Raw genomic sequence first — 25,863 nt, forward strand, 5'->3', positions numbered from 1 at the left:
ATGGACTGAGTCGTCAGCTCCATTAGTACCACAGTGGAAGCCACTGTTATGCTGCCTGCTCAGACAACCTCCTCACTCAGAGGGGAGGAAAGAGTAAAGAACTTCAATATTTATATTGTGCTGCTCACAATCATAGGGCAAAACGTTTCGTAGCCAATGGATTGCAATGAGTAGTCACTGTTGGAATGCAGGAAACAGTTCAGACAGTTTTGACGAAGCGTCATAGATCTGAAAGTGTGACCCTACCTTCTTCATTTCGTTGAGTATTTCCAGCATTTTCTGTTTTTATTTCAGATTTCCAGCAGCATTTTGCCTTCTGAGGATCTTGAAGTTCTTTTGCAGGGACACAGGCAGCCAGCGGCACTGGGTGAGGATAAGGTTGATGAGTGTGCAGGCCTTGTGGGAAATGCAGAGTTGTGGATTAGCTGAATGCGTAGAGGGTGGAAGCAGAGAGGCCAGTGAGGAGGGCTTTAAAGAAATCACTCTTCACGATGAAGATAAAGTGGGCCTGTCAGGTGATCCATAACATGAGGGAGCACTGAAGGCCTGGCACCTTGCATTCTTGGGCATGGTTCACTAAGGTCTGCTCCATGCCCAACAATGCTCCTTACACATGGCAGTGACAACCCGAAAGATTCAGCCCCACAAATGCCCAGAAAAATTCAATCATAGAGGTGGCCAGTAGTAGACCCCATGAATAGAATGGACAGAATCTGTGGGGAGCTGTCTTTCCAGTCACAGGCTCTTTCCCTCTTGCACTTGTTGCTCGTAGGCCCACAGTAAGCAAATAAGAGAAGCAGCCTGCAACTGGAAGTGGTGGACGGCAGCAGTGAATGAGATTGCCATGTCCCCGGCGGTGGGCGAGATGCAAAGGGACCCTTGGAGTGGGGACATGAGGCTGCGAAGGGGAGTGAACAGCTGCAAACAGGGGAGAGCAGCTGCCAACAGGAAAGATGGGCTGCCAATAGATGTCAGAGAGGGTGCTGTAAAGAGGCTGTGTCAAGGGAGGAAAACAAGGAACTGGCAAGGGATTGTGGGATTGTACCAGGGTGGGGGAGGTGATGGACTGACAAGGGGAGACAGGAAGAGAGTCCTTAAAGGGGAGAGAACAGAATTAGACCTTTTAACTGTAGAATATTCAGCTATCTGGGAACCAGGAAAATTTGAATTCACTAAAGTAATGAATGTCTTACAAATGACTGGAGTCTCTAGCTTATGCCTGAAGTAGTTCCAGGTCTACTATATGGGGGAAATATAGCAAATGCTATTGGAATGAACAATTAAATTGGATAATTTAATATTAAACAGTTTTATAATCAGAAAAATTTGCACCAAGTATTATCCATCACATCTCAAAACATTTTCACATATTGTGAATTACTTCATAGAGTGACCATATTAGAGAAATGTGCATCCATTTAGCTGTGACCTCACAGTTCACACAAACCATGTCCATAGTCTTTTTGTGTGTAGAAGTGTGTGTCAGTGTCACATCCACAAGACCTGGAGAGAGATCTTCACAGCTTTTCAAAGTGCTATTTATTGTTTACATTCTAAAGTAGACTTCTCTGGAATAAACATGGCTTCTGCCAATCACATGATTCAAGTTGACGACAATTTCTGGAAGGTTCTAATCAGCGGTTACCAGGACAGAGCTCAGACTTCATCATCCTTGCAGTCAGCAAACACAAAAGAACAGTAGAGGCTGCACTCCCCAGTAGTGACTGAGAATGAAAGCTGTCTACCAAAATCCAAAATACCTGAAGTGGCACCAAGAAACTAACATCTCTCTCATACAAAGTCCAATAGGTTTTGACTTGGCTTGGAAGCTTAACCAAGTTATGTTGTGAAGGTGCTAACAGCCCCATTCATTACTCAACTTGAATACTGAACCCCAGGCCAGAGGGATAGAGACAAATATCTAAACTGGAATTGATTGCTTCATGGAATCATCACATTTCTAAAGTCCCTCTGCTCTTTGAAAGAAAAACTTTAATAATGCATTTGCCTCAGTCTGGTTTAAAAAAAATCTAGTCCTTCATTAACAACAGTTTGCTAACAATCTAATCAGTGACACGATAATCAAACATCAGGCTTAGCTAAGCTTAGCTCTCATCCAAATCCCCTTCAAAACCTCGTTTCAGAAGAAAATGTCTTTGCCTAAAAAGTAGACAAAACCTGTACACCAGCAACTATTGTGCTGTACCTTCATCAACTATACAGTGAATTCCGTAACTTCAGCCAACTGCACCCACCTGAATCTGAGCTCTTTACGGAAAAGAACTTGACTGGACACAGATTTTTGGGACTCAGACAAAAATCATGTCAAATAACCTTGTGCAAATAACCTTATTTTTAACTGGAAACGTTTTCCTTTGTTTGCCACCCCCCTCCCCACTAACTTCCTTGTATGCTTCTGTGTGCACGTGTTGGGACAATCAACTCTCAAGATTGAATGCGTAATTAAAACATACTCCAGTCTTCAGTTTAAAAGAGAATTTGTTGTGGGTCTTTTTAAAATTGAACTTAACATAGATAGAGTTGGGGAAATATATCATAGCCCAATTCCAAAAGAAAAAGAAGAGATATTAAAAATAACACACACAACCTCTGGACAGAAGATGGGGAAAAATAAAATAAATTATCTCCATTTCCCATTCATAACAGTTAAGTTTAAAAATAATTCTTGCTAACATATCCTGATGGTTTTGTGCCAATTTCAGTACTGTAGTATCTAGGAAATGATTGCATCCCTTGTGTGTGTTGTGGTTTCAAGTTTAATAGGTTGAAGATGATTACTGAGGATAATGATGATTTATTCTTGTTCTACTTCGGTGCAGGTGCAAATATCTTTCAATACAAATACAGCAGGTAAATGTTACTATATGCTTGCATTCCCTCATGAAAGAATGAGTGGGATTGAAAAAGGAACTCTTCAAAACTTAGCCATGGAGGAAATCAAAAGTAGCCCTCGAGAAAATCTCAGGAAGAACCCTCAGAGGAAAATACTTTGACCCCTGACAGCCAATGTGCATTGTGTCTGAAATTGGAGTCGAGCACAGGGCATGAAGGCAGATTTGTGAGGGAGACTGATTTGATGCTTCATACAAATTATGGAAAGCTCTGAATGGTCTTTTACTGGTTCTTATCAGATTTGCTTTAAGTACTCTTTCATTTAAAAAATCGACTTGTCTTCCTCCTTGAAAATCCCGTAGAGCTTTGAGTTGTTTCTTAGAGCAAAAGAGCTTTAAGTATTTCTTTAAAACTATTTCCATCTACTACATCACTTTCTTGATGCAGGGATATTTCATGCTATGATATGTATATATGGGCATTGCTGTGTTTTAACAATGTTATGGAGACGGTGACAGTGGGAGAGGTTCAGAGGAGGTGATGGTGGTACAGGTGGTGGTGAGGAGAGGTCCAAAGAAAACATGCAACCTGGTTAAGATGGTTTTTGTGCTGATTTAGGATTTGTCCTCATCTTGCCTATCCAAACAGGCCCCGATACCTTGAACCTGGAAATACTGGAAGATGCTTCCAAGTAGTAGAACAGATTCCTGGCGCAATTATCACAGAATAAGGATCAGTCCTGCAGCCATACTGACAAATCATAGCTGATAGGGTAACCTTTGAACTCTGATTTCACCATGTCCTTCCAAGCCATATCAGATAAATTTCCATCCAAACTTGCCATATTTGCACACGCTATTCAAGCCTTTCATTTCCACACAAACAGCACGACATGGCCCTGTAGTAAAACCCTCACTGAGAACAAGATGACATAACCAGACTTTCTGCCAACAAGTAATGTGAATGGTTCAAGCACCAAATAATCTGGTCCAACAAATGACATTGGCCATTTCCTGTGGTTTTAACACACTGATGATGTACACAGCAGCCTTTTCCACTAACAACGTGTGGGATTTTCCCAGATGACCACGCCTGGTTACTTTTTGGTATGTGCCAACTCTGCCAGCTTGTGGTGCTCAGTAAGGATTTTAATGAGGTAGGTCACTGTCACCAATCCGCCTTTGTCTTGGGCTTATCGAGTGATTGGTGGTGAAGGATACACAACCGGACAGTTTCTACAAAATAGACACTGTTGGATAACAAGACGTTTATTCCACAATAGCAATAAATAGAACTACATTTGATCAGATATAACTATAAGGACCTTAGGAAGCTCTTAGAAATCCACAAGATGGAGCATGGCTCCCAAACACTGTGTGAGATATCAATAAAACAAGTGGAGCCAATGTAACATGAGCATTAACTCCTTTCGAACCATTCCCCTACACAATGCTTCACGCTATCCACTCTCAAATCAAACAGTGAGCACTCTGCATTTCTAATGAGACCAAGTGTTAGTGGCCAGAGATGTTGAATGCATGAACCTCAATTTCTTCTCTTTGTGAAGATATATTTTGCACGTTTTCTAATTGCTAAATAGGTTCTGCTTCCAAGTGGGGAATGTGAGATGGTGCTCACTATCTCTAGGGACAGAGGTGCTCCAGTGCTTACTTTGTAGGGTCAGTAGATGGCCCAGCGGCTACAAGTGCTAGCTGCTTTAAATTAATCCTCGCTGCATTACTTGGAGCAAGTCAGTGATCGTCAGTGGATGGTGCACCAGCTCCTTCATCCAGACAAGTCCCTGCCATTCAGCTGTTGCTGGGCTCAATCTGCATATCCACAGAAGAACAGCCCAGTGAGAGACAGTGCCCAGCTATGCAGTGAAGCACAGCCCATAATAATTCCAGCGAATCATGCTAAAGTTTTATTTCTGAGCTTTATTGCTGTCCACTTCATACAGTAGAAGACTTAGTCTTTTATTGGTCAGGTCTCCAGCACACAATCCTTTATGTGAGGATCAGATATATTGTCAGCGCCCTCTGTCTCATGTCTCACTCAAAGAGAAGGTCAATCTTGTGAATGTGCGCTCTCAATGGAAATCTTCACCCTCCACAAGTGCACATTGGGAATATGGGCTTGGAAATTTGTGACCTTCTGTGTTTCTAGGATTTGTTACTTGACCTCATCTACACCAACGAGGGAGAACTGGCAGTGTAAGGGATCTGCAATCACCTTCTCGGATCCCATTCCTGAACACCAAGGATCCCTCTTTACCACAGTCCCTCAGAGATGGCAATGTTATGGATTTACTATGACCACTATGATTTACTATGAGTTCAATACAATGGAAGGTGATAGTAACTTTGTGTCCTTACCAGGTTTGGGGATGAGTCCTTGGAAAGGCCTGTAAAATGACAAAAGCATACAAGTTTTACAAGATTGTGAGACCGTTCATCAGAATGTAGTGTGACTGAACCTGTTAGGACATCAAGAAAATAAGACTAAACGCTACTTGACTCTTCAATCCTGGTCAACAACTCATTAAGATCACAGTCAATTTGCTGTCTCAATGCCACCTTCCCACAGTATCCACGTTATCCTTTGACTCACTTACGCCATCCCAATTTTTTCTTAAGACAAGGAATTTTGCGTAGAATTATAATCACTGCAACTATGCTGGTGCCTGGAGTATGGTGTGCTATTTTTGTCATGTTACTGAGGAAGGATATACCTATCCTAAAGGAAGCGCAAATATGAACAGATTGGTTCCTGGGTTGAGTGCATTGCCTGATGAGGAGAGAGCAAGTCGACCATTCCTTGGATATTAAAACAATGAGAGATAATCTCATAGAAATCAATAAATCTATCATCTCTGTATCAAATACACTCAATGACTGGGCATCTACCACTGTCTAGGTTGAAGACTTACAATCCCTCTGAGTAAAGTAATTTCACCATGTCTTGGTTCAAAATGGGTGGCCCCCTTATTCTGAGTCTGTGACTGTCAGTTCCAGACTCCAGTGCCAGGGGATATATCCTCCAGCATCCACCTTTAGGTTTCTTGCACATTTTATATGTTTCTGGTGAATCAGTGGAAGAGTGGAGGCACTGGACAGCCCAGGTTCATAAACCATTTCAAGCCATGACAAAAGTGGATACGGCACCAGAAACTAATTGAAAGAGTATGCAATCTAGAGATCAAAACGTAATTCTGAATCTATGTAAAATGTTAATGAGACTCAGATAGTGTATATAATTCTGGTTTTCACACCATCAAATGTTGAAACAGTGGGGAAAGTACAATGCACGTTCACTTGGATGGATGGAGAAATACTGATACAATGAAATATTTGGTAAATTGTGTTTTTTTTTTGTCAGAGGGTTATTTTGATAGAGATTACCTGGTTATGGTGAACTTGATTTTGTCAGCCACGGCCAAGATCCTCTCCAGGTTCTGGGATCCGAATGTGCAGGGTTTTCGAAATGGAATGCCAGGTGGAAGCCCTTCGATTATAACCGAGCCAGGGTTGCTTTTTATCCGTTTATATGGAACTTGCACGGGATATTTTATACCTAAAGCTTCACCTATAAACAAGAAGCAAGGCTATCACACTTACAGCTCGGCAATGTTTATAGAGTGTACAAACCAACTGAAACAAGGTTTGGCACAGATGACAGGGACACAGAATGATGCCACACACGATGCATTACCAAACTCAGCTGCTGTGTTGAAGGGAGCACCAAGCAACAGTTAGGTAATTCTCTACCTCCTTCTTATTCAATGCTCAACAGTGAGGAAATAAAAGCACAGCTTTAACATTACTAGGGCGGAGACAGTCTAGCTTTATGATCAGCTCAGAATTAATTAATAAGCAGCTACAAAGTAACAATTAACTTTGAGTGGTCTTAATCAAGGATATGGAATTTGTAAGCACTGTTGAGAAACATATTGAAATAGGAGCTTAGAAATGATTACTGTGATGCTAGCAGTTTAATGTGCAACTTCATTGCTCTGTCCATTATGTTAGCAGAGACATTGGGTGTGTCTCCTGCCTGTAGAGACACTGCTACAGTTACAAACCAACTACATTTCAAAAGTACAGTGATGCGCTTTAAAACATTCTGAGGTTGTGACAGGTGCTATACAAATACAAGATTTTATTCTGCCTTCCTTCCTTTGGCTAAGTCCGAGTCTCAGTTGAGAGTGTGGTGCTGGAAAAGCAAAGCAAGTCAGACAGCACCTGAGGAGCAGGAGAATCGACATTTCAGGCAAATGCCCTTCAATGAGGCTTGTGAGCCTCGAGGGTGGAGAGATAAATGGGAGGGGAAGGTAGCTGAGAGTGCAATAGGTGGATGGAGGTGGGGGTAAGATGATAGGTCGGAGGGGAGGGTGGTGCAGATAGGTGGGAAAGAAGATGGACAGGTAGGACAGTTCATGAGGATGGTGCTGAGTTGGAAAGTGGGAACTGGGATAAGGTGGGGGGGGGGGAAAATGAGGAAACTGGTGAAATTCACATTGATGCCGTGGGGTTGAAGGGTCCTGAGACGGAAGATGAGGTGTTCTTCCTCCAGGTGTTGTTTAGTAGGGAGTGGTGATGGAGGAGGCCCAGGACCTGCATGTCCCTGGCAGAGCGGGAGGGGGAGTTGAAGTGTTTGGCCATGGGGCGGTGGGGTTGATTGGTGCGTGTGTCCTGGAGATGTTCTCTGAAGCACTCTCCAAGTAGGCCTCCTGTCTCCCCAGTGTAGAGGGGACCGCATCGGGAACAACGAATACAGTAAATGACATGTGTGGAAGTGCAGGTAAAGCTCTGATGGCTGTGAAAAGCTCATTTGGGGCCTTGGATGGAGTTAAGGTGTTGGTGCAGGTTTTGCAATTCCTGTGGTGACAAGGGAAGGTGGTGGGAGAGGAGGGTGGGTTGGTAGGGGCGTGGACCTGACAAGGGAGTTGTGGAGGGAATGGTCTTTACGGAAATTGGATGGGGGTCAGGAGGGAAATATCTCTCTGGTGGTGAGGTCTGTTTGTAGATGACGGAACCAGCCAACCAACCCCACCGCCCTGTGGCCTTCCTACTATCCACTCCACTCTCCTCTCCAACCTATCATCTTTACCCTGACTTCAGTCTACCTCTCGCATTCTCAGCTACCTTCCCTCCAGCCTCACCCCCCTCCCATTTATCTCACCACCCTCTTGGCTCACAGCCTCATTTCTGATGAAAGGCTTATGCCTGAAATGTCGATTTCCCCTGCTCCTCAGATGCTGCCTGACCTGCTGTGCTTTTCCAGCACCACTCTAATCTTGACTCTGATCTCCAGCAGCTGCAGTCCTCACTTTCGCCTAAGTCTGAATCTCAGCCAGCGGGGAAAGGTACAAATTTGTTCCTCAGCAAAATGTGTGACAAAATTGAAACTCTAGAGGGAATACAATGAGGAAGATGATTCACTCACTAATGGAGCAATGAATAGAATAGCCTATACACTCTTTGACTAAGTTCACACCGCCTAATAAATACTTTCAAGCAATGACATCCATCTACTGAATGTGTAATGACCTGCCTTTGGATATCTTTTTGCATGAATGGGAGCAGCTGTTGCTGCCCTCTGTCCAAGTTTACAAAGATCTATAAAATACTCAAATGAAACCTCTCCTCTTGCAATGTCCACGTACCATGATTTATGCATCCTTCTGCACTCCCTCCCCACTCTCTCCAAATCAGGTGAGGGAGGGATTAACATATTATAACTCAATCCCACTGATTTGAAACTACTAACAGGTCTGCTGTTCTTATTTAAATTCATTCTCCGACAACATAACAGTGCTGAATGCAATCCTTCCCAAGTCTCCGTTACCATATTTGCGATTAAACAGGTCCTGGACTTGCTCCCGTAGATTATTGGCAATGTCCACTCTCGTGAGCTTTGCATCATAATTTTCTGCAAAATAAAATGTTCCAGAACTAGAGTTGCGCTCCACAGATCATAGAATCCAAAATAAAGATACCCACCAGGAACCAACATCCCTATAAGTCACCGTATAAGATCCTCGAGCAAGATCACACTGATTATTGACTTGAGTTTTACCTGGTCATAACAAAGAAGATGGGGTTACTGGTACTTGCACCACCCTAGTCAGAGGCCTAGAGCACTGGATTTCGATAATACATTTGACAGGAGTTTATTGACTCGTTTCTGGGACACTTTATTTCTTTGGTTGGTGCTTAACAATTGCCACAAGCTCAAAGCATAAGTACTGGAGCAAACAGCAATTCAAATTGCCTTCAGCAAGATCCCAGGGCAGCGCTTCCCAAACTTTCTCTCAGTATGATCCCACCTTAATTCCTTAGATCTTGGGTAATCCCAGAATCACTGGGAGCGATGAGAGCTGTTCAGCAATTTGTAGGGTAGGCGTAGAGTTTCAGTTGATGAGTGGAAGGGTTGGGGGCATTGACTGACAAGTTGGAAGGAGGGAAACAAGAATTCAGCTCAGTGGTGGGGAAGGGGTGGGGGATGGAAATCGATACATTCAGATAGGTGTTTGATGCACAAGCAACAATCAGGCCTGACAGCAGTTCATTAGGGAAGGCTCAGACCAAACAAAAACCCAAGGACTGCAAAGGGCCCCCCCCCTGCTTGAGGGGCCTGGGAAGGAAGGCACATTTTCCATTAGTGGAGGAGTCGAAGACCAGGGACCATAGATTTAAGTTGAGAGATAACAGGCCAAAATAAGAGTTGCGGAGGATGTTGGAAACACACTGCCTGAAAGGATGGTTCAGTCAGAAAGTCTTGTGATATTTAACCTCCATTTAGACAGCCTCCAGGCTGTGTGAGAAAACCTGAAAAATGGGATTAGTGGAGTCAGGTCTTTGCAAACTCACATGGACATGATGAATGGCCTCTCACTGAGCTGCAAGCCTCTACCAGACATCACTCCGGGTTCCACGTGAATGCAGTGCTGCATTACAGCTCACTACCAAAAGTCTCAACCTCCCAACTCCCAACACAGAGTTTGGGAAGTCCTATCCTAGAGGCTAGATGGACTTTCAAGTCAAACCCAGCCTTGGATAATGGATACAGTTTTATTCTCAAAAGGAAATGGCTGCAAGCATACCAATTTGATCAATCATGTTGTGTGGTTAATTTTCAGCAATAGCTATTACCAACCCACCTGTCTGGATATCTACTGAATATCAGCTGGTATCAAAGTCCCTAACCCTTCCAACCCCCTCTGAGCTTGTAGTGGTTTCAGGCGACAAGCTGCACTGGGATGCCTAGGCTGCATCTTACTCAAATCCCAAGTATAACAAACCCCTCAAAAGCATTCATCATTTCATGCATTTCTGGATTAAGCACCACCTCCACACCCAGCGGAACCATCCCTAAGCCCCATGTATTGGTAAAAGGTCATCACAATCAAAGAGAAAATGAAACCATTCTTGTGTTAAAAGGACACAGTTTCGCACTGTGGGTGTGCAGCCAGCTGACAACTGTGATATGACTCTTCGCCAAACCCAAATCACACGTGGAATTAGCAAACCTACCAACGCACTCGTTTTTAAATAAACTTTGATGGCACTGTACCAGAAATCCTCTCTGTGCTTTTAACATATCTATGAATACATTCACCTCCCAATCAGTAAAGCCCAACCCGTGCGCCTGTTCTACAGGAACGATAACTGCAGAGAGGGGCAGGGAAATAAGTGGAAAAATCAGCTCAGAATTAGGATCTGCGCTTTTGCTGAGTTCATTCAGGTAACCCCCAAATACAGGCTAGCACTTGCTTACCTGGGATTGTCACTTCAATAATGTTGAGGGAATTGTTCACCTTATTTCCATCTGAATTTGTCAGGTACTTTACTGTCGTCTTGTCTGGTGTTTCTAGCATAAATAAAAACTGACATTAGACGGGAGGGTCAGATTGTGTCACCTGTGAAATATCAACTCTTCGTTTCTCCTCTCCCCATTAACTTACATTTTTTCCCCACCAAAAGTTTCCATCTTGTCTTTACCTGTCACTAATGTTGGTTTTTAGGAGAAGGCTAGAAAGGTACATGAGAGAGGAAGAAAAATAGAAAGATCCAGGCCAGTTGGCCTGCAGTGTCATTCTATGTGTATAAGACAGAATATACAGCAATCACTTAATCTCAGTAGTAGCTGAATTAACTCTGAAAATTCTGAACAATGCATGATTCTTTGAGCAGTTTTAGCAAAGCAACACCTGAAAGCCATAGGTCTTCAAGATGTGGAGTTAAAAGAGCAAAATACAGCTTTTCTGATTGCCTGATTTTCAAGTATTTGGTGGAGAATAATGTGAAGTGCGTTACCAGGGTGATTCATGTAACAGTAGCCAGCTAATAATCAAATATCCCATTGCTTTAAAACATTTCAGCGTTATCATTTTACTCAAGTTTCAGTCATGCTGTGAATATCAAGTTTTAATTCTTCTATTTCAGAATACAAACTTGTAGTTTTAGGAATTACATTTTTTTTAATGTATAAATGGAAATACCTAATTAAGAAATTGGCATGCACCTTAAGTGAGTGCAAATCAAACAGACATGAAGTTATTTACAGTTAAAATCTTACTTATGTTTATCAGTAAGGTTAAGTGTTCGAAGTGTAAGCACCAAAGAAAGGGTGACCCATTTCTGAAACTAGACTGTCTATCACCATCGACATAAAAGCAGCTAAAAGTAGCAATTCTGAGAAAGAGGGTCATGAGACTCCATTAGAGATAGATAGCTGAGTGTTGAATGGAAGATAACTATAATTAGTGTGCATTTCTGTTTTACAGTATCTTAAAGCATGGTAGGTTGTCATGGAGATAGGCTGTGGTGGTTAGATATTCCACTGTTTGATCATTACATCCCTGGCTACTGCACTGGAACAGGAAGTCGGTGCCAGCAATATCGTCAACATGTGCCTGGAACTGAGCACCCACTTCACCCACAGACAAGCATGGTCCTACTGATGCTGGCCACTCAACTGAACATTCACCCTCACCATCTTCAGTCGCCACTCTGTTTGGTGCCCTACTCATTGCTCCACACAGCACTACACTCACTGGCGAGACAGCTGCTTTGCTCACCACTCCCTTGGCCATCCCATTCTCTCATTCTTGAGGAATGAGAAACTGTGAAGCAGTGGGTCATGAATGAAAAAGGTGGCTCTGAGGAGCTGGACGGAGGATAGCCAGAGAGATAGTGAGTGGGGCAGCCAAGTGTTGCCAATAGGGCAGTAAAAACATCACAATCACAGGACTTGAACTGAATCGATTTGAAATGTTCAAATACATTTTGTTGGCACTGTAATTTTTAAAACATCTTTGCATTGCTCAGTATTACAGATGGTCCCATTCTTTGATGCAGGCAACCAACTAGCAATGAAGTCATAGCCCCTTGAGCTTCATGTGTGCATTTGTAGTGGTAGCAAATACAGGTGGTTTAATGTATCTACATGTGTTTACTGATGGGAACAGGCAGCTCAGTTTGGAAAATGACAAGAAGCAGTTTCATATTTGTTCCTGCGTTAGCTATAACTCTGAGTTATGACAGCAAAAGGAAATTAACATAAGTCAGGCAAACATTTAAGCCAAGGAAACACAAAGTCTATTGCTCACAATGTGGAAAACGATGGGGATTCAAATTCAGTTTGGAATTTGTGAGGACGACAAATGTTGAAGTTTGCCTAAGTTGAGGCCGTAGGAAGAAATCTGCAGTGGTCCTCAAGGCCTTGGGGCAGAAAGCAGTGAGCAGAAATAGTTTGGAAGGATCTGAGAAGGTGGCTGTATTTCTTCCAACAATCAGGACAAGGAGCTGATGTCTTTTGGGGGAAGTTGAGGGCTCATTTGGCCAAAGGCTAATGTACAGTTCCTTGCAAATCTTGTAGTTTGGTGCAGGCTAGAACATGGAGGTGAATTAACATACATTCCAGAGGGGTGTGGCATACTTTTGGATTGGTCCCTAAAAGAGGAAAATGAGCTTTCTTGATTTTATTTGATAATGGAAATCTTGATGAGTGGAAAGTAACAAATAGAACCGTGCATATACTATAAGCTAGCGAGTTTCGACAAAATTTGTAGCTCAGGTTGAGGTTCTGGGTGTAAGTTTGCTCGCTGAGCTGGAAGGTTGGTTTTCAGATGTTTCGTCACCATGCTAGGTAACATCGTCAGTGAGCCACTGGTGAAGCATTGGTGGTATGGCCTGCTTTTTATTTGTGTGTTTAGGTTACCTTGGGTTGCTGATGTCATTTCCTGCTGTTTTTCTCAGGAGGTGGTAAATGGGATCCAAGTCAATGTGTTTTGTAGATAGAGTTCCGGTTGGAGTGCCATGCTCCTAGGAATTCTCGTGCATGTCTTGGTTCGCCTTGTCCTAGGATGAATGTGTTGTCCCAGTCAATGTGGTGTCCTTCCTCATCTGTATGTAAAGATACTAGTGAGAGTGGGTCATATTGTTCATGTATCCTTGTGGCTAGTTTTCTGCCTGTTTGTCCAATGTAGTGTTTGTTACAGTTCTTGCAACGTATTTTGTAAATTACATTAGTTTGCTTGCTGTCTGTATGGGGTCTTTCAAGTTCATTAGCTGCTGTTTTATGGTGTTGGTGGATTTGTGGGCTACCATGAGGCCAAGAGGTCTGAGTAGTCTGGCAGTCATTTCCAAGATGTTTTTGATGTAGGGGAGAGTGGCTAGGGTTTCTGGATGTGTTGTGTCTGCTTGTTTGGGTTTGTTGCTGAGAATTCAGCAGATTGTGTTTATACACTACATGTAACAAACACTACATTGGACAAACAGGCAGAAAACTAGCCACCAGAATACATGAGCATCAACTAGCCACAAAAAGACACGACCCACTCTCACTAGTATCTTTACATACAGATGAGGAAAGACACAACTTTGACTGGGACAACACATTCATCCTAGGACAAGCCAAACCAAGAAATGCGCGAGAATGCCTAGAAGCATTCCAGTCGGAACTCTATCAATCAACACATTGACTTGGATCCCATTTACCACCACCTGAGAAAAAGAATAGGAAATGACATCACCAACGCAAGGAAACCTACACACAAATAAGAGGGCCATACCACAAGTGCTTCACCAGAGGCTCACTGATGATGTTGCCTAGTATGGTGACGGAACATCTGAAAACGAACCTTCCAGCTCAGCAAGCAAACTTACGTCCATATACGATAAACCTTTAGAAACTATAGTGTCAAATTAATAGTGCTTACTTTTCACATACAATAAAGATTGTTTTTGACTAGAAATGTAAAATCTTGTGACATAGCACTGTCATTTAATTACAGTGTTTGGATTTCTTTTTAAACATTAATGTTATCTGATAAGATCATAACAGTAATTTCATATGTATTATTTTGTTTATTCCCAGGTCTGCAAAGAGAAGTGATTTTAGAAAGACTCTCCAATATTTATTGCATGTTGTCTGCGTTCCCTTTTAATCTTTCCTTCACTGAATTTTAAAAGAAACTGAGTTGTTGGTTACTCTCTTGTTAATTGGTCGGTAGTGAATTTCTGCACATCGCTACAGCTGTATCTAAGAGGTTTTTTGCAGGAGGGACTTCTCTGTCCATTTAACCACTTAAGTGGAAAGCAAGAGATTTCCAATGAATTATTTATTTCAAAGTGCAAAAATGTAAGTTAATGGGCTTAAGGGGATGGTGTTCTGCTTGAGGTTACAAGCTGCATAGTAATAGATAGAAATAGGTTTTCATAAAATAATGGTGATTGGGAATGTGTTACCAGCCAGAAGCTCCTGCTTAGTTCCACATAAAAAGACACTTAGTGGGAGTGATTACATGTTGAAATCTCAATTGGCACCTTCCAACAATTTATGTATACAGGAGTGGATACTTGGGGTGAATTACAGGCTGAAATCCAAGCAAGGGATTCAGATGGTATTCAAATGTCAAAAATGCAAGTACAGAAAATAATAAAAAGAAGCTGATAATGAATTACGCTTTTCATAAGAAGATTAGAATCTGAGTGTGTAGAAGGCAGTGTTTCAGCTATATAAAACTCTGGTTAGGTCACACTTGCATTACTGTGAATACCAGACTTTAGAATCTATTTCAAGGCCTTGGAGAGTCTAGAATGAGATCTAGACTCCAAAGGCTAAATTACCAGCAGACATTGCCCAAATTAGATTTGTATTCCCTGCAAGTTGGACAGTTATTAAAAGGATTAGCTCAAAGTTCTCAAGTTATTAAGGACAGCAGCTGGAGAGAAACTACTCCTCCCAGTTAGGTAGACCAGGATTTGTCTCGAAAATAGGGTCAGATCAATCAGAAGTGAAATTCAGAAGCACTCCTTCACCACTTTTACATACGACAATTAACGCTAGATGAATGATTAATTCTATAGCCACAGCTGATCCACTGTCATGATCTCTGTGACTGGTGGAACAAGCTCAGAATTAAATGGCCTACTCTGGTCTGGGAATTAGCAAGAGGTTAGTCTAGTTGCCCAACTATGAACGGCATTGCACAAACCTGTTTGGATCTGCCTTTTTAGCTGTGTTGCTTCTCCTTTCACATAGTCACGAGGTTCTTGTGTTGTTGCTGGAATAAACACAATGACGGTTACAATGATCCTGAAATCTAAATGATTCAAGCCACCAGTGGTACAGCAATACTTGGAAAAACAGGAGAACGTTTTCCACTCAACAACTTCATCTAGAATTTCTCAGTGGGAGTAGACCCCGGCAGATACACCATTCTCCTCCACTTATAGCACGGACTCCCATAGCTTTGCACTTGTGCGATTGCCTGCCCTCTGCCCTTGATCTCTGCATTATGATCCCATAACTGAATGCCAAACGTGTGTTAAGAGCTGGCTAGCGACCAATAACCTTTATTTTTAAAGCAAAGTATAGATCCAGGGGACTTGCTAAGAGCCTAAGGTCAAAGGTTTCCAGTTTTAAACCAGAAACTATAAACTTCATAATGACTAGAACAGTAACTAATTGTGTGAGTATTGTAGATTGTGTTCCTAACACCCCGAATTATCATGCGACAAATGTGGATAATAAACTATTATCAGATGCCCCACAGTGCACATCAAATGCAATCAAGGCAGATTCCATGGACTTCCCAGCATTTTCACCCAGATGTTAACATCTCAGTGAATCATCAAATTTCATCGTAAACTTCACAAGGGATTACAAATTCTTCACTTTTGTCGGTCCAACCTCTGAGCTCCCTTGCAAAAACTGCTCTGTCATTGAGTACCTCAATCAGTGCCCCTCTTCTGGTCCTCCTTTACCCTTGTTTCCTGGGTTTGTACTCTCTTAGACTCTAAAACTACACTCTTGTCCTCATTCAGAAGCATCTCCCCAGCTCGTCACTGACAGCGAGCTTCATCAAGCCCTAGGTTTCTGGTGGAGGGCCATTCTCACTTAGCTGCATCAAGCAGATACTGCTGGTGGGCTGTTCAACCCCATCCTCTCACCTGCTCTTAACTATCAATGCCTGCAGGCACTAAACCTCTAACCGGTTCCTCCAACAGAAAAACCAGTGACTTTTCCATTTAGTCAGCTTCCCAGGTCTTATTCACAGCTGACTCCGATACTTAGCTGCAAACTAATTCCGAGAACTTCTTCCAAAGTTCAAACAGCACAGAGCCATTCAAACTACTTCTCCTGAGTCTCCTCCACAGAATCTGTGTTCACTGCCTGTAGCACTCCAAAGATGGGAGGTTCTTCTGTCTCTGTAACTAACACCATTCTAGGAGTGGCAGCACAGTGACTCAGTGGTTAGCACTGCTGTCTCCCAGCACCAGAGACATGAGTTTGATTCCACCCTCGGGCGACTATGTGTGTGGAGCTTGCAAATTCTCTCCATGTCTGGATGGGTGCTCTGGGCTTCTCTCACGTCAAAAGATGTGCAGGATCGGCCATTCTAAATTGCCCATAGTGCCCAGGGATAGGCAAGCTAGGTGGCTTAGCCATGAGAAATGCAGAGTTACAGAGATAGCGTTGGGGTGGGGAGTTGGTCTGGGTGAGTGCCCTTCAGTAGGTCGATATGAACTCGATGGGCTGAATGGCCTGCTTCCACACTGGAGATTCTATAATTCATTAGTAATTCTGAAATGGTCGTGAATGACTTAGTGACAACCTTGCATTAAGTCCCCTCCCTGCTGCTGGATAGATTTGATTGCACCTAATATTTTCAAAACTGTCCAATGTAACACCCTGAAGGTAATGTTCTCTCAGAGGGCTGGAAATGGATTTCATCATATCTGCCTGACAGAAACGAAAGGATATTTGTGCAAGGACTCCTGTCAGGATAAGAAGAGTTGACACTGGGTGGGTCACTGTATTCAGGATGGCAACAAAGGAGCTCACCAACCGAACTAGTTAAACTGGAAATAAGGCGTTCCTGTGCATTTCAAAGCATTCTTGCACATTAGGGCAGTAGACATTATAAAGCTAACTGTAGCCTCTTTCTGAGCATATTTTAATACTTCCTCCATTTTTTTTTCTCCTCTTTCCACAAGTTCAAAAGGCTTTTGTCCTTAACTTTCTTTTAAGTTTGCCTTCCCATTCACTCACTTCCTCCCTTCCCCGAATGCTGTAAACACACTTTATCCCCTGATCTGTGGAGCAGTGTGGGAGCACTGTGTGGGTACATGCTGTTTCTAAGGAATGGTCCGGTTATTATATACCAATGCGTCCCCAAGCACCAACATTTGTCTAAGAGTATATTATGGAGCTGAAGAGCTCTGCTGAAACAGATATATCATCTTGTTTAAATTAACACAAGATTGTGGAGGCTGGGCTCAGAGTAAATCTAGCCAACAAAAGATAACCCTCCTGATTTTCCTTCAGGTTTTGTTTAGGTTTCAAAGACTCCTTTTTCAGTCTCATTCACTCACTTAATTTGATCTGCGTTTGTGTCGGTATTTGGATTGGACTTGCACAGAAGCAGAATGGATCGTGTCTTCAGTGGAAATGCCACCCATCACATTTTCCTCTTCAGACTGTACCTGAACACCTGCAGCATTCATTTGGAATTTACACATGAATTTGCCAAAAATTCTCCTGCTCCCAGTGAGGTACGGTATTCCTCAAAACGGTCTTCCTCCACTTTCAGACCTGCACCTCCCCACTTTCCGAACTGACACCTCCTTATGCAGCTCCTACCCACCTTCATAAGGTAGCTCCTCTCTCCCACTTTGTAGCCACAATTCCCACCCGCGCCCCCACCCTCCCCCGCCCTTTCTTCCGGGTCCCAAAAACCAGCCTTTGGTTGGAGAAGGCTCCTCACCATTTGAGGTGGCACAGTGCCTCAGTCGTTAGCACTGCTGCCTCACAGCACAAAGGGACCCATGTTCAATTCCACCTTCAGGTCACTATTTGTGTGCAGCTTGCACATTCTCCCCGTGTCTGCACCTGGGTTTCCTCCGAGTGCTCTGGTTTCCTCCCACAGTCCAAAGATGTGCAGGTTAGGTGGGTTGGCCATGCTAAATTGCCTCAGTGTCCTGGGATGTGCAGGTTGGGTGGATTATCCATGGGAAATATAGGGTTATAGGGTTACAGGGTTAAGGTGGTGGATTGAGTCTGGGTGACATGCTCTTAATGGGGGTGGGGGGGTGGGGGTGGGGGGTTCAGTGTCTACTTGGTGGGCTGAATGGCCTGCATTCACTCTGTCGGCTCTTTTGCTATTATTCCCTTCCATCCTAATTATGGGGGTGACTTCTCTGTAATTGGTCATCCCCATGGATGGACGCTCTCAGGAGATTTAAGGATTTCAGCCGCGGATTCGGTTGCCACCTCCATACATTTTGAGTGTCAGCCTGAGGTCAGGTTGGGGCAAACCTACCTGTTCTTGTGCTGCACGTAATAAAGTGACTGTGATATCTCACAGCAGAGGGCAAAACTGGCATAGCATGTCAGCTATCAATTGCCAACACAACCATTAACATCCTGCAGGGAAGGAAATCTGCCATTTTTACCCAGGCCCAGGGCAACATGACTGACTCTTACCTCCCCTCTGAAGTGGCTCAATGTGCTGCTCTGTCCCAGGGTAATTACAGAAAGACACAAGTGCTGGCTGCATCAGCAATGCCACTATCCAGAAAAAGAATCCGACTTGGAGAGTGGAGACGGATGAGATGTGCAGTGACATCTCGTTCACGTGTTTCCATTGCTTTTGAAACACACTTTACAAACAAGTCAAAAAAGATTCAATGCTGATGACTCCAGGATTATTTGCACACTTCTTCTGCTTGACCTATAGCTGAGGCTTAATCACATGACACAGCAAACTACAAGCTGCCAGAAGATTTAGACCATAAGATATAGGAACAGAAATTAGGCCATTTAGACCATCGAGTCTGCTCCACCATTCAATCACGGCTGATAACTTTCCTAACACCATTCTCTTGCTTTCTCCCCCGTAACCCTTGATCCTCAAGGACCAATCTATCTCTGTCTTAAATATACTCAATGACCTGGCCTCCACAGCCTTCTGTGGCAATGAATTCCATAGATTCATCACTCTCTGGCTGAAGAAGTTTCTCCTGATCTCCATTCTAAGAGGTCTTCCTTTTACTCTAAGGCTGTGCCCTCAGGTCCTAGTCTCTTTCCAACATCTACTCTGAGCAGGCCATTCAGTATTCTGTATGTTTCAATTACATCCTCCCCCCCCACCCCCCATCCTTCTAAACTCCATTAAGTGTAGACCAAGAGTCCTCAAATGTTCCTCATATGTTAAGCTTTTCATTCTTGGGACCATTCTTGTGAAAGTCCTCTGAACCTGCTCCAGGGCCAGTACATCCTTCCTGAGACACGGAACCCAAAACTGTGCACAATAATCCAAACGTGGTCTGACCAAATCCTTATAGAGCCTCAGAAGTACATGCCTACTTTTATATTCAAGTCCGCTCAAAAGAAATGCCATCATTGCATTTGGCTTCCTAACTACTGACTCAATCTGCAAGTTTATCTCGAGAAAACTCCCAAGTTTCTTTGCACTTGACTTCTGAATTTTCTCCCCATTTAGAAAACAGTCCATGTCTCTACTCTTCCTACTAAAATGCCTGGCCTCATATTTTCCCATGTTATACTCCATCTGCCATTTCTTTGTCCACTGTCCTAACATGTACAAATCCTCCTGCAGCTTCTCCGCCATCTCAATGTTACCTGTCCCTCTACCTATCTTTGTATGCTGGGTTTGAACGTGTATTCACAGCCTCGTTCAATCAATCCTTTGTCCCTGGTTAGTTGAGTTGAGAAGACAGCTGGTCTTTGATACCAACAGTTTAGGTTCAATGCCTGCACTAGCTGAGGTTGCCATGAAGGTCCTGCCTTCTCAGTGTTGGCCCTTGCCTGAGGTGTGGTGACCCTCAGGTCACACTCACTACCAGTCATCTCTCTCTGACGAGAGGGGTAAGATCATCTGGGACTATGTGAGACTTTTCCAGCAGATGTGCCTGACCCATTCAAAAGAACAGAAGCATGAACAGTCAGAGGGAGATGGCTGGTAAAGTAATGCCAATGGGAGGTTTGCCAGGATAAAGTCACTTTCATCTTCCACTACATCATCCCAGTCACTCTGTGTGAACTTTGGCTGTCGATGTGAAATTGTGCCAATCCCTTTTATTGTCACTGTTCTCTTTCCAGTTTGCAGCTTTCACTTTAACCTCCAGGCAGCTGTTTCCTGTCACTGTGTCTCTCACTTCAACCCGTCCCATCTTTGGCTAATCCGCTCATTCAAGACTCTAACCCCATCCTGGGGTCAGTACTCGGAGACCGTCCCATTTTCCAGTGCCATCTGAGGTTGCAGTCCCTCAATGAGCCTGGCATGATGTTGTCTTCTAACAGGGTACTTGACCTGAGGTGGCACTCCTTATACACTGTTTTACAATATGCCAATAACTACTTTAACTGCACACGTACTGCCAAGTCTGCGTATGCTTCTGCCAAAAGCACTCACTATTGCAAAATCACCCCAGGCTGATCCCAGGTTTCTATTCTCCATGACAAAGAGTCTTTCTAGAGCTCCAGAAAAAAAACAAAACATTCGCGGATGCTGTAAATCAGGGACAAAAATTTTCCAGCAATTTCTGTTTTCATTTCTAAAACCCCACTCCACTGCATCCTCCACCCTAATGTTCAGGGGACTCTGGGATCCGTTTGTCATCACAGTTGAGACCGTCTGATCAGCTGCCTCTCCCTTTTCCCTCACTTCCATTGGCTGAAATTTCACAAGAGGTTCTGACCTCGCCTTGAACTTGACGTATTTCCCAAACCTCCCACCAATTTCCCATCATAAAGTAAAGCCTTGCATTTATATATGACCTTTCACAACCTCAGGGTATCCCAAAGTGCTGCTTTGATGTTGAAAGATTTGCCGGGAATGTTATGAGTAAGTGGAATTCATGGTGAGACAAAAGGTGCTCAATTATGTAGAGTGAGGTTAGAGACTGTCCAGTGAAAAGTGGAGAAGTGAGTACTGGAAAAACTTTTAACTCCAGGAATACGATTTGTCCTTGCTAATGATATAGCTAGTTCACAGGTAGGTGTGCCGCCTACTGTGGATGAAAAGCCAAGGGAAAATCAGGCAACTGAGCTATTACAGGAAGAATATCCTGGGATTTTTCCTGACTGTATGGTAATGAGGTCACAAAGTCATCAGTTAAAATGGGAGAATTACAGCAGAAAGATGAAAAACTGAAGTAATTGTATCAAAAGGCATATACAGAAAAAGAATCTGAATGCACCCCTGTATGTTAGTGTCTTAAAAATGATGCCTTAATGAGGAAATGGAGACCATCACATATTCAGGCAGATGAGAAATGGGCAGAAATTCATCAAATTGTATTGCTCGTGGGTTATAGAAAGAAGGTGTTGCGCGTTGTGCATGAAGCAGGTGTACCAGAGAACTCTGTGGGAAGCTAGAGAAGTGATTGCTGGGCCTCTTGCTGAGACATTTGTATCATCGATAGTCACAGGTGAGGTGCCAGAAGACTGGAGGTTGGCTAACGTGGTTCCACTGTTTAAGAAGGGTGGTAAAGACAAGCCAGGGAACTATAGACCGGTGAGTCTGACCTGGTGGTGGGCAAGTTGTTAGAGGGAATCCTGAGGGACAGGATGTACATGTATTTGGAAAGGCAAGGACTAATTAGGGATAGTCAACATGGCTTTGTGCGTGGGAAATCATGTCTCACAAACTTGATTGAGTTTTTTGAAGAAGTAACAAAGAAGATTGATGAGGGCAGAGCAGTAGATGTGATCTATATGGACTTCAGTAAGGCGTTCAACAAGGTTCCCCATGGGAGACTGATTAGCAAGTTTAGATCTCATGGAATACAGGGAGAACTAGCCATTTGGATACAGAACTGGCTCAAAGGTAGAAGACAGAGGGTGGTGGTGGAGGGTTGTTTTTCAGACTGGAGGCCTGTGACCAGTGGAGTGCCACAAGGATCGGTGCTGGGCCCTCTACTTTTTGTCATTTACATAAATGATTTGGATGCGAGCATAAGAGGCACAGTTAGTAAGTTTGCAGATGACACATAAATTGGACGTGTAGTGGACAGCGAAGAGGGTTACCTCAGATTACAACAGGATTTGGACCAGACGGGCCAATGGGCTGAGAAGTGGCAGATGGAGTTTAATTCAGATAAATGCAAGGTGCTGCATTTTGGGAAAGCAAATCTTAGCAGGACTTATACACTTAATGATCAGGTCCTTGGGAGTGTTGCTGAATGAAGAGACCTTGGAGTGCAGGTTCATAGCTCCTTGAAAGTGGACTCGCAGGTAGATAGGATAGTGAAGAAGGCGTTTGGTATGCTTTCCTTTATTGGTCAGAGTATTGAGTACAGGAGTTGGGAGGCCATGTTGCGGCTGTACAGGACCTTGGCTTAAGCCATTGTTGGAATACTGCGTGCAATTCTGGTCTCCTTCCTATCGGAAAGATATTGTGAAACTTGAAAGGGTTCAGAAAAGATTTACAAGGATGTTGCCAGGGTTACAGGATCTGAGCTACAGGGAGAGGCTGAACAGACTTGGGCTGTTTTCCCTGGAGCGTCGGAGGCTGAGGGGTGACCTTATAGAGGTTTACAAAATTATGAGAGGCATGGATAGGATAAATCGGCAAACTCTTTTCCCTGGGGCCGGGGAGTCCAGAACTAGAGGGCATAGATTTAGGGTGAGGGGGGAAAAGATATAAAAGAGACCTAAGGGGCAACTTTTTCATGCAGAGGGTGGTACGTGTATGGAATGAGCTGCCAGAGGATGTGGTGGAGGCTGGTACAATTGCAACACTTAAGAGGCATTTGGATGGGTATATGAATAGGAAGGGTTTGGAGGGATATGGGCCGGATGCTGTGAGGTGGGACTAGATTGGTTTAGGATATCTAGTCGGCATGGACGGGTTGGACCAAAGGGTCTGTTTCCATGCTGTACATCTCTGTGATCTAAGTCATTTAGGGGAACGACAAACTCAAGCTAAAATAAAAAAAACATTGTTACTGGCCTGGACTGCACAAGGATGTAGTTGAATTTTGCCGACATAATATACATTACTTCAGTCAATAGTAAAACCTGTTAGAGCTGCTGCCTCACAGCACCAAGGACCAAAGTTCAACTCTAGCCTCAGGCGACAGTCTGTGTGGAGTTTGCACATTCTCCCCGTGTCTGCGTGGGTTTCCTCTGGGTGCTCCAGTTCCAGATATGCAGGTCAGGTGAACTGGCCACACTAAATTGCCCATAGTGTTAGGTGCATTAGTTAGAGGGAAATAGATCTGGGTGGGTTACTCTTCAGAGGGTCGGTATGGATTTGTTGGGTTGAAGGGCCTGCTTCCACACTGTAGGGAATCTAAAGTAACCTTTAATAACCATTCTTACATTTGAGGAACCTTTTACAAAAGTCTCAACTGATTGTGTAGGACCCCTACCTAAAGGGAAAAGTGGAAATCAGTATTTGTTAACAATAATGGATGTGTCCATGAGATTTCCAGAGGCCATTCCATTATACAATATTACAGCTAAAAGGATTGTAGAAAAGTTACTCAAATTTTTCACCAGACTACCCACACAGATACAATCAGAACAAGGGTCAAACTTTGCATCAAAATTACTCGAGGTGTTTATGGACAGCTTAGGAATAAAACAATTCAAATCTACTGCGTACCATCCAGAATCACAGGGAGCACTTGGAAGGTGGCATCAGACATTAAAGACCAAGTTAAGGGCTTATGGTCAGGACTATCCGGATGATTATGAGAAAGGAATTCCGTTTGTACTTTTTGCCATCAGAGATGCACCAAATGAATCAACCAAATTCAGTACATTTGAATTAGTTTTTGGGCATGAAGTGAGAGGACAGCTGAAAATTGATTAAGGAGAAATTGCTAAGTCAGAATTCAGAGACCACATATTTGGACAGTGTGTCAAATTTTTGGGCACGATTAAATAGAGTAGTGCAGTTGGCTAGACAACATTTAGAAGTATCACAGCATACAATGGAACAGGAAGCAGACAAGAAATCAAAAACTTGTAATTTTGCTATTGGAGGTAAGGTGTTATTGTTACTTCCAGTGATAGGTGAACCTTTAAAAGCAAGGTTTAGTGAATCTTATCAAGTCAAAAGGAAATTAAATGAAGTGAACTATTTAATAAGTACTCCAGACAGAAAGAAATCTCACAGATATGTCATGTGAATATGCTCAATAGGTATTTTGACAGGGAAGGAAATCCAAAGGAGACCTGTGTTAGTGTTTACGACAGAGAGTGAGAAACCAAGTTCAGAGGATTCTGAATTGGACATTCCTCAAATTAAATTGGACAATGAGGAAGTTGTCAAAAATTATTGAGTTACCTTCCAGAGAAAGATTGAAATGACCTGAAAGAGTTACTACTATCATACGGGGAAATATGTGGAAATAAGCTGGGAAGTACTAATCGAATTATGCATGATGTAGATATAGGAAATGCTGTTCCAATTAAGCAACATCCTTGTAGGCATAACCCTCTAAAGTTGGCACAGGTTCAAAAGGAGATTGAATGCATGCTCCAAGACAACTTTACTGAAGTGAGTTACAGTTACTGGAGCTCACCCACAATATGGACTATGACAAAGTCAATGCCGTTATAAAAACTGATGCACATCCAAACCCATGTTTGGAAGACTGTGTTGAAAAGGTGGGACAAGCCACTTATATTTCTAAGTTGGACTTGCTCAAAGGATTCTGGCAGGTACCTTTGTCAGAAAGGGCGAAGGCAACTTTGACTTTGATAACACCGAATGGACTGTATCAGTTTAAAGTCGTGCTGTTTGGTATAAAACATATGCCAGCCACATTTCAGAGACTAACCAATAAGGTCATTGCCAGACCACACAACTCTGTCATATATTGGTGACCTGGTGATTTTTAGTCACAAATGGAAAGGGCATTTGCAACATTTATCTGACTTGTTTGATCGACTTTGGAAGGCAGGCTTGTTGGTAAACCTAGCTAAAAATGAATTTGCAAAAAATGAATTTGCGAAAGCTTAAGTCACCTTCCTGCGCCATGTTATTGGATATGGACAAATGCCCCACAGGATGCAAAAAACAAAGGTAATTTGGGAGTTTTCCATACCATTGACAATAACAGCAGTTCTACGGTTCCTGGGATTGAGTGGATTTTATCGAAAATTCATACCAAACTTTAGCAGTGTGGCTGCTCCACTCACTGAATTGCTAAAGAAAGGCAAGACGTTTCAGTGGACAGCCAACTGTCAGAAGGCATTTGACAGTCAGAAAGCTGTGTTAACCACCGCCTCGGTATTAGCCACACCTAGCTATACAAAGCCATTCAAGGTGGCTATTGATGCAAGTGATGTGGGTGTCGGTGCTGTGCTCTTGCGAGAAGACGAAGAGATGATAGAAAGACCTATCGGGTATTTCTCTAGGAAACTGAATATTCATCAGCAGAAATATTCAACAGTTGAGAAGGAGACTTTTAACTTGGTGTTGACAATACATTTCAGTGCTTATATTACCAATAATGTATC

At 43.1% G+C, this 25,863-nt stretch overlaps 1 protein-coding gene across 11 annotated transcripts in view; it reads right to left on the minus strand.

Moving 5' to 3' along the window:
• Positions 1-25,863, minus strand: part of gtf2ird1 (GTF2I repeat domain containing 1) — a 209,625-nt gene that overhangs the window by 40,991 nt on the left and 142,771 nt on the right. For 8 of the 11 annotated variants that reach the window (XM_072589410.1, XM_072589413.1, XM_072589411.1 and 5 more), the window contains 6 exons: positions 15,356-15,424; positions 10,633-10,725; positions 8,701-8,784; positions 6,255-6,438; positions 5,229-5,257; positions 247-396 (listed from right to left, as the gene is read on the minus strand). In XM_072589410.1, coding sequence (XP_072445511.1) covers positions 247-396; positions 5,229-5,257; positions 6,255-6,438; positions 8,701-8,784; positions 10,633-10,725; positions 15,356-15,424 — 609 coding nt within the window. Of the gene's footprint in view, positions 1-246; positions 426-5,228; positions 5,258-6,254; positions 6,439-8,700; positions 8,785-10,632; positions 10,726-15,355; positions 15,425-25,863 lie in introns of all 11 variants that reach the window. The other 3 variants (XR_011963290.1, XM_072589414.1, XM_072589416.1) reach the window with 3 other exon arrangements.

The sequence above is a fragment of the Chiloscyllium punctatum genome, chromosome 19 (assembly GCF_047496795.1).
Source record: "Chiloscyllium punctatum isolate Juve2018m chromosome 19, sChiPun1.3, whole genome shotgun sequence".
In the NCBI taxonomy this organism is placed as follows: domain Eukaryota; kingdom Metazoa; phylum Chordata; class Chondrichthyes; order Orectolobiformes; family Hemiscylliidae; genus Chiloscyllium; species Chiloscyllium punctatum.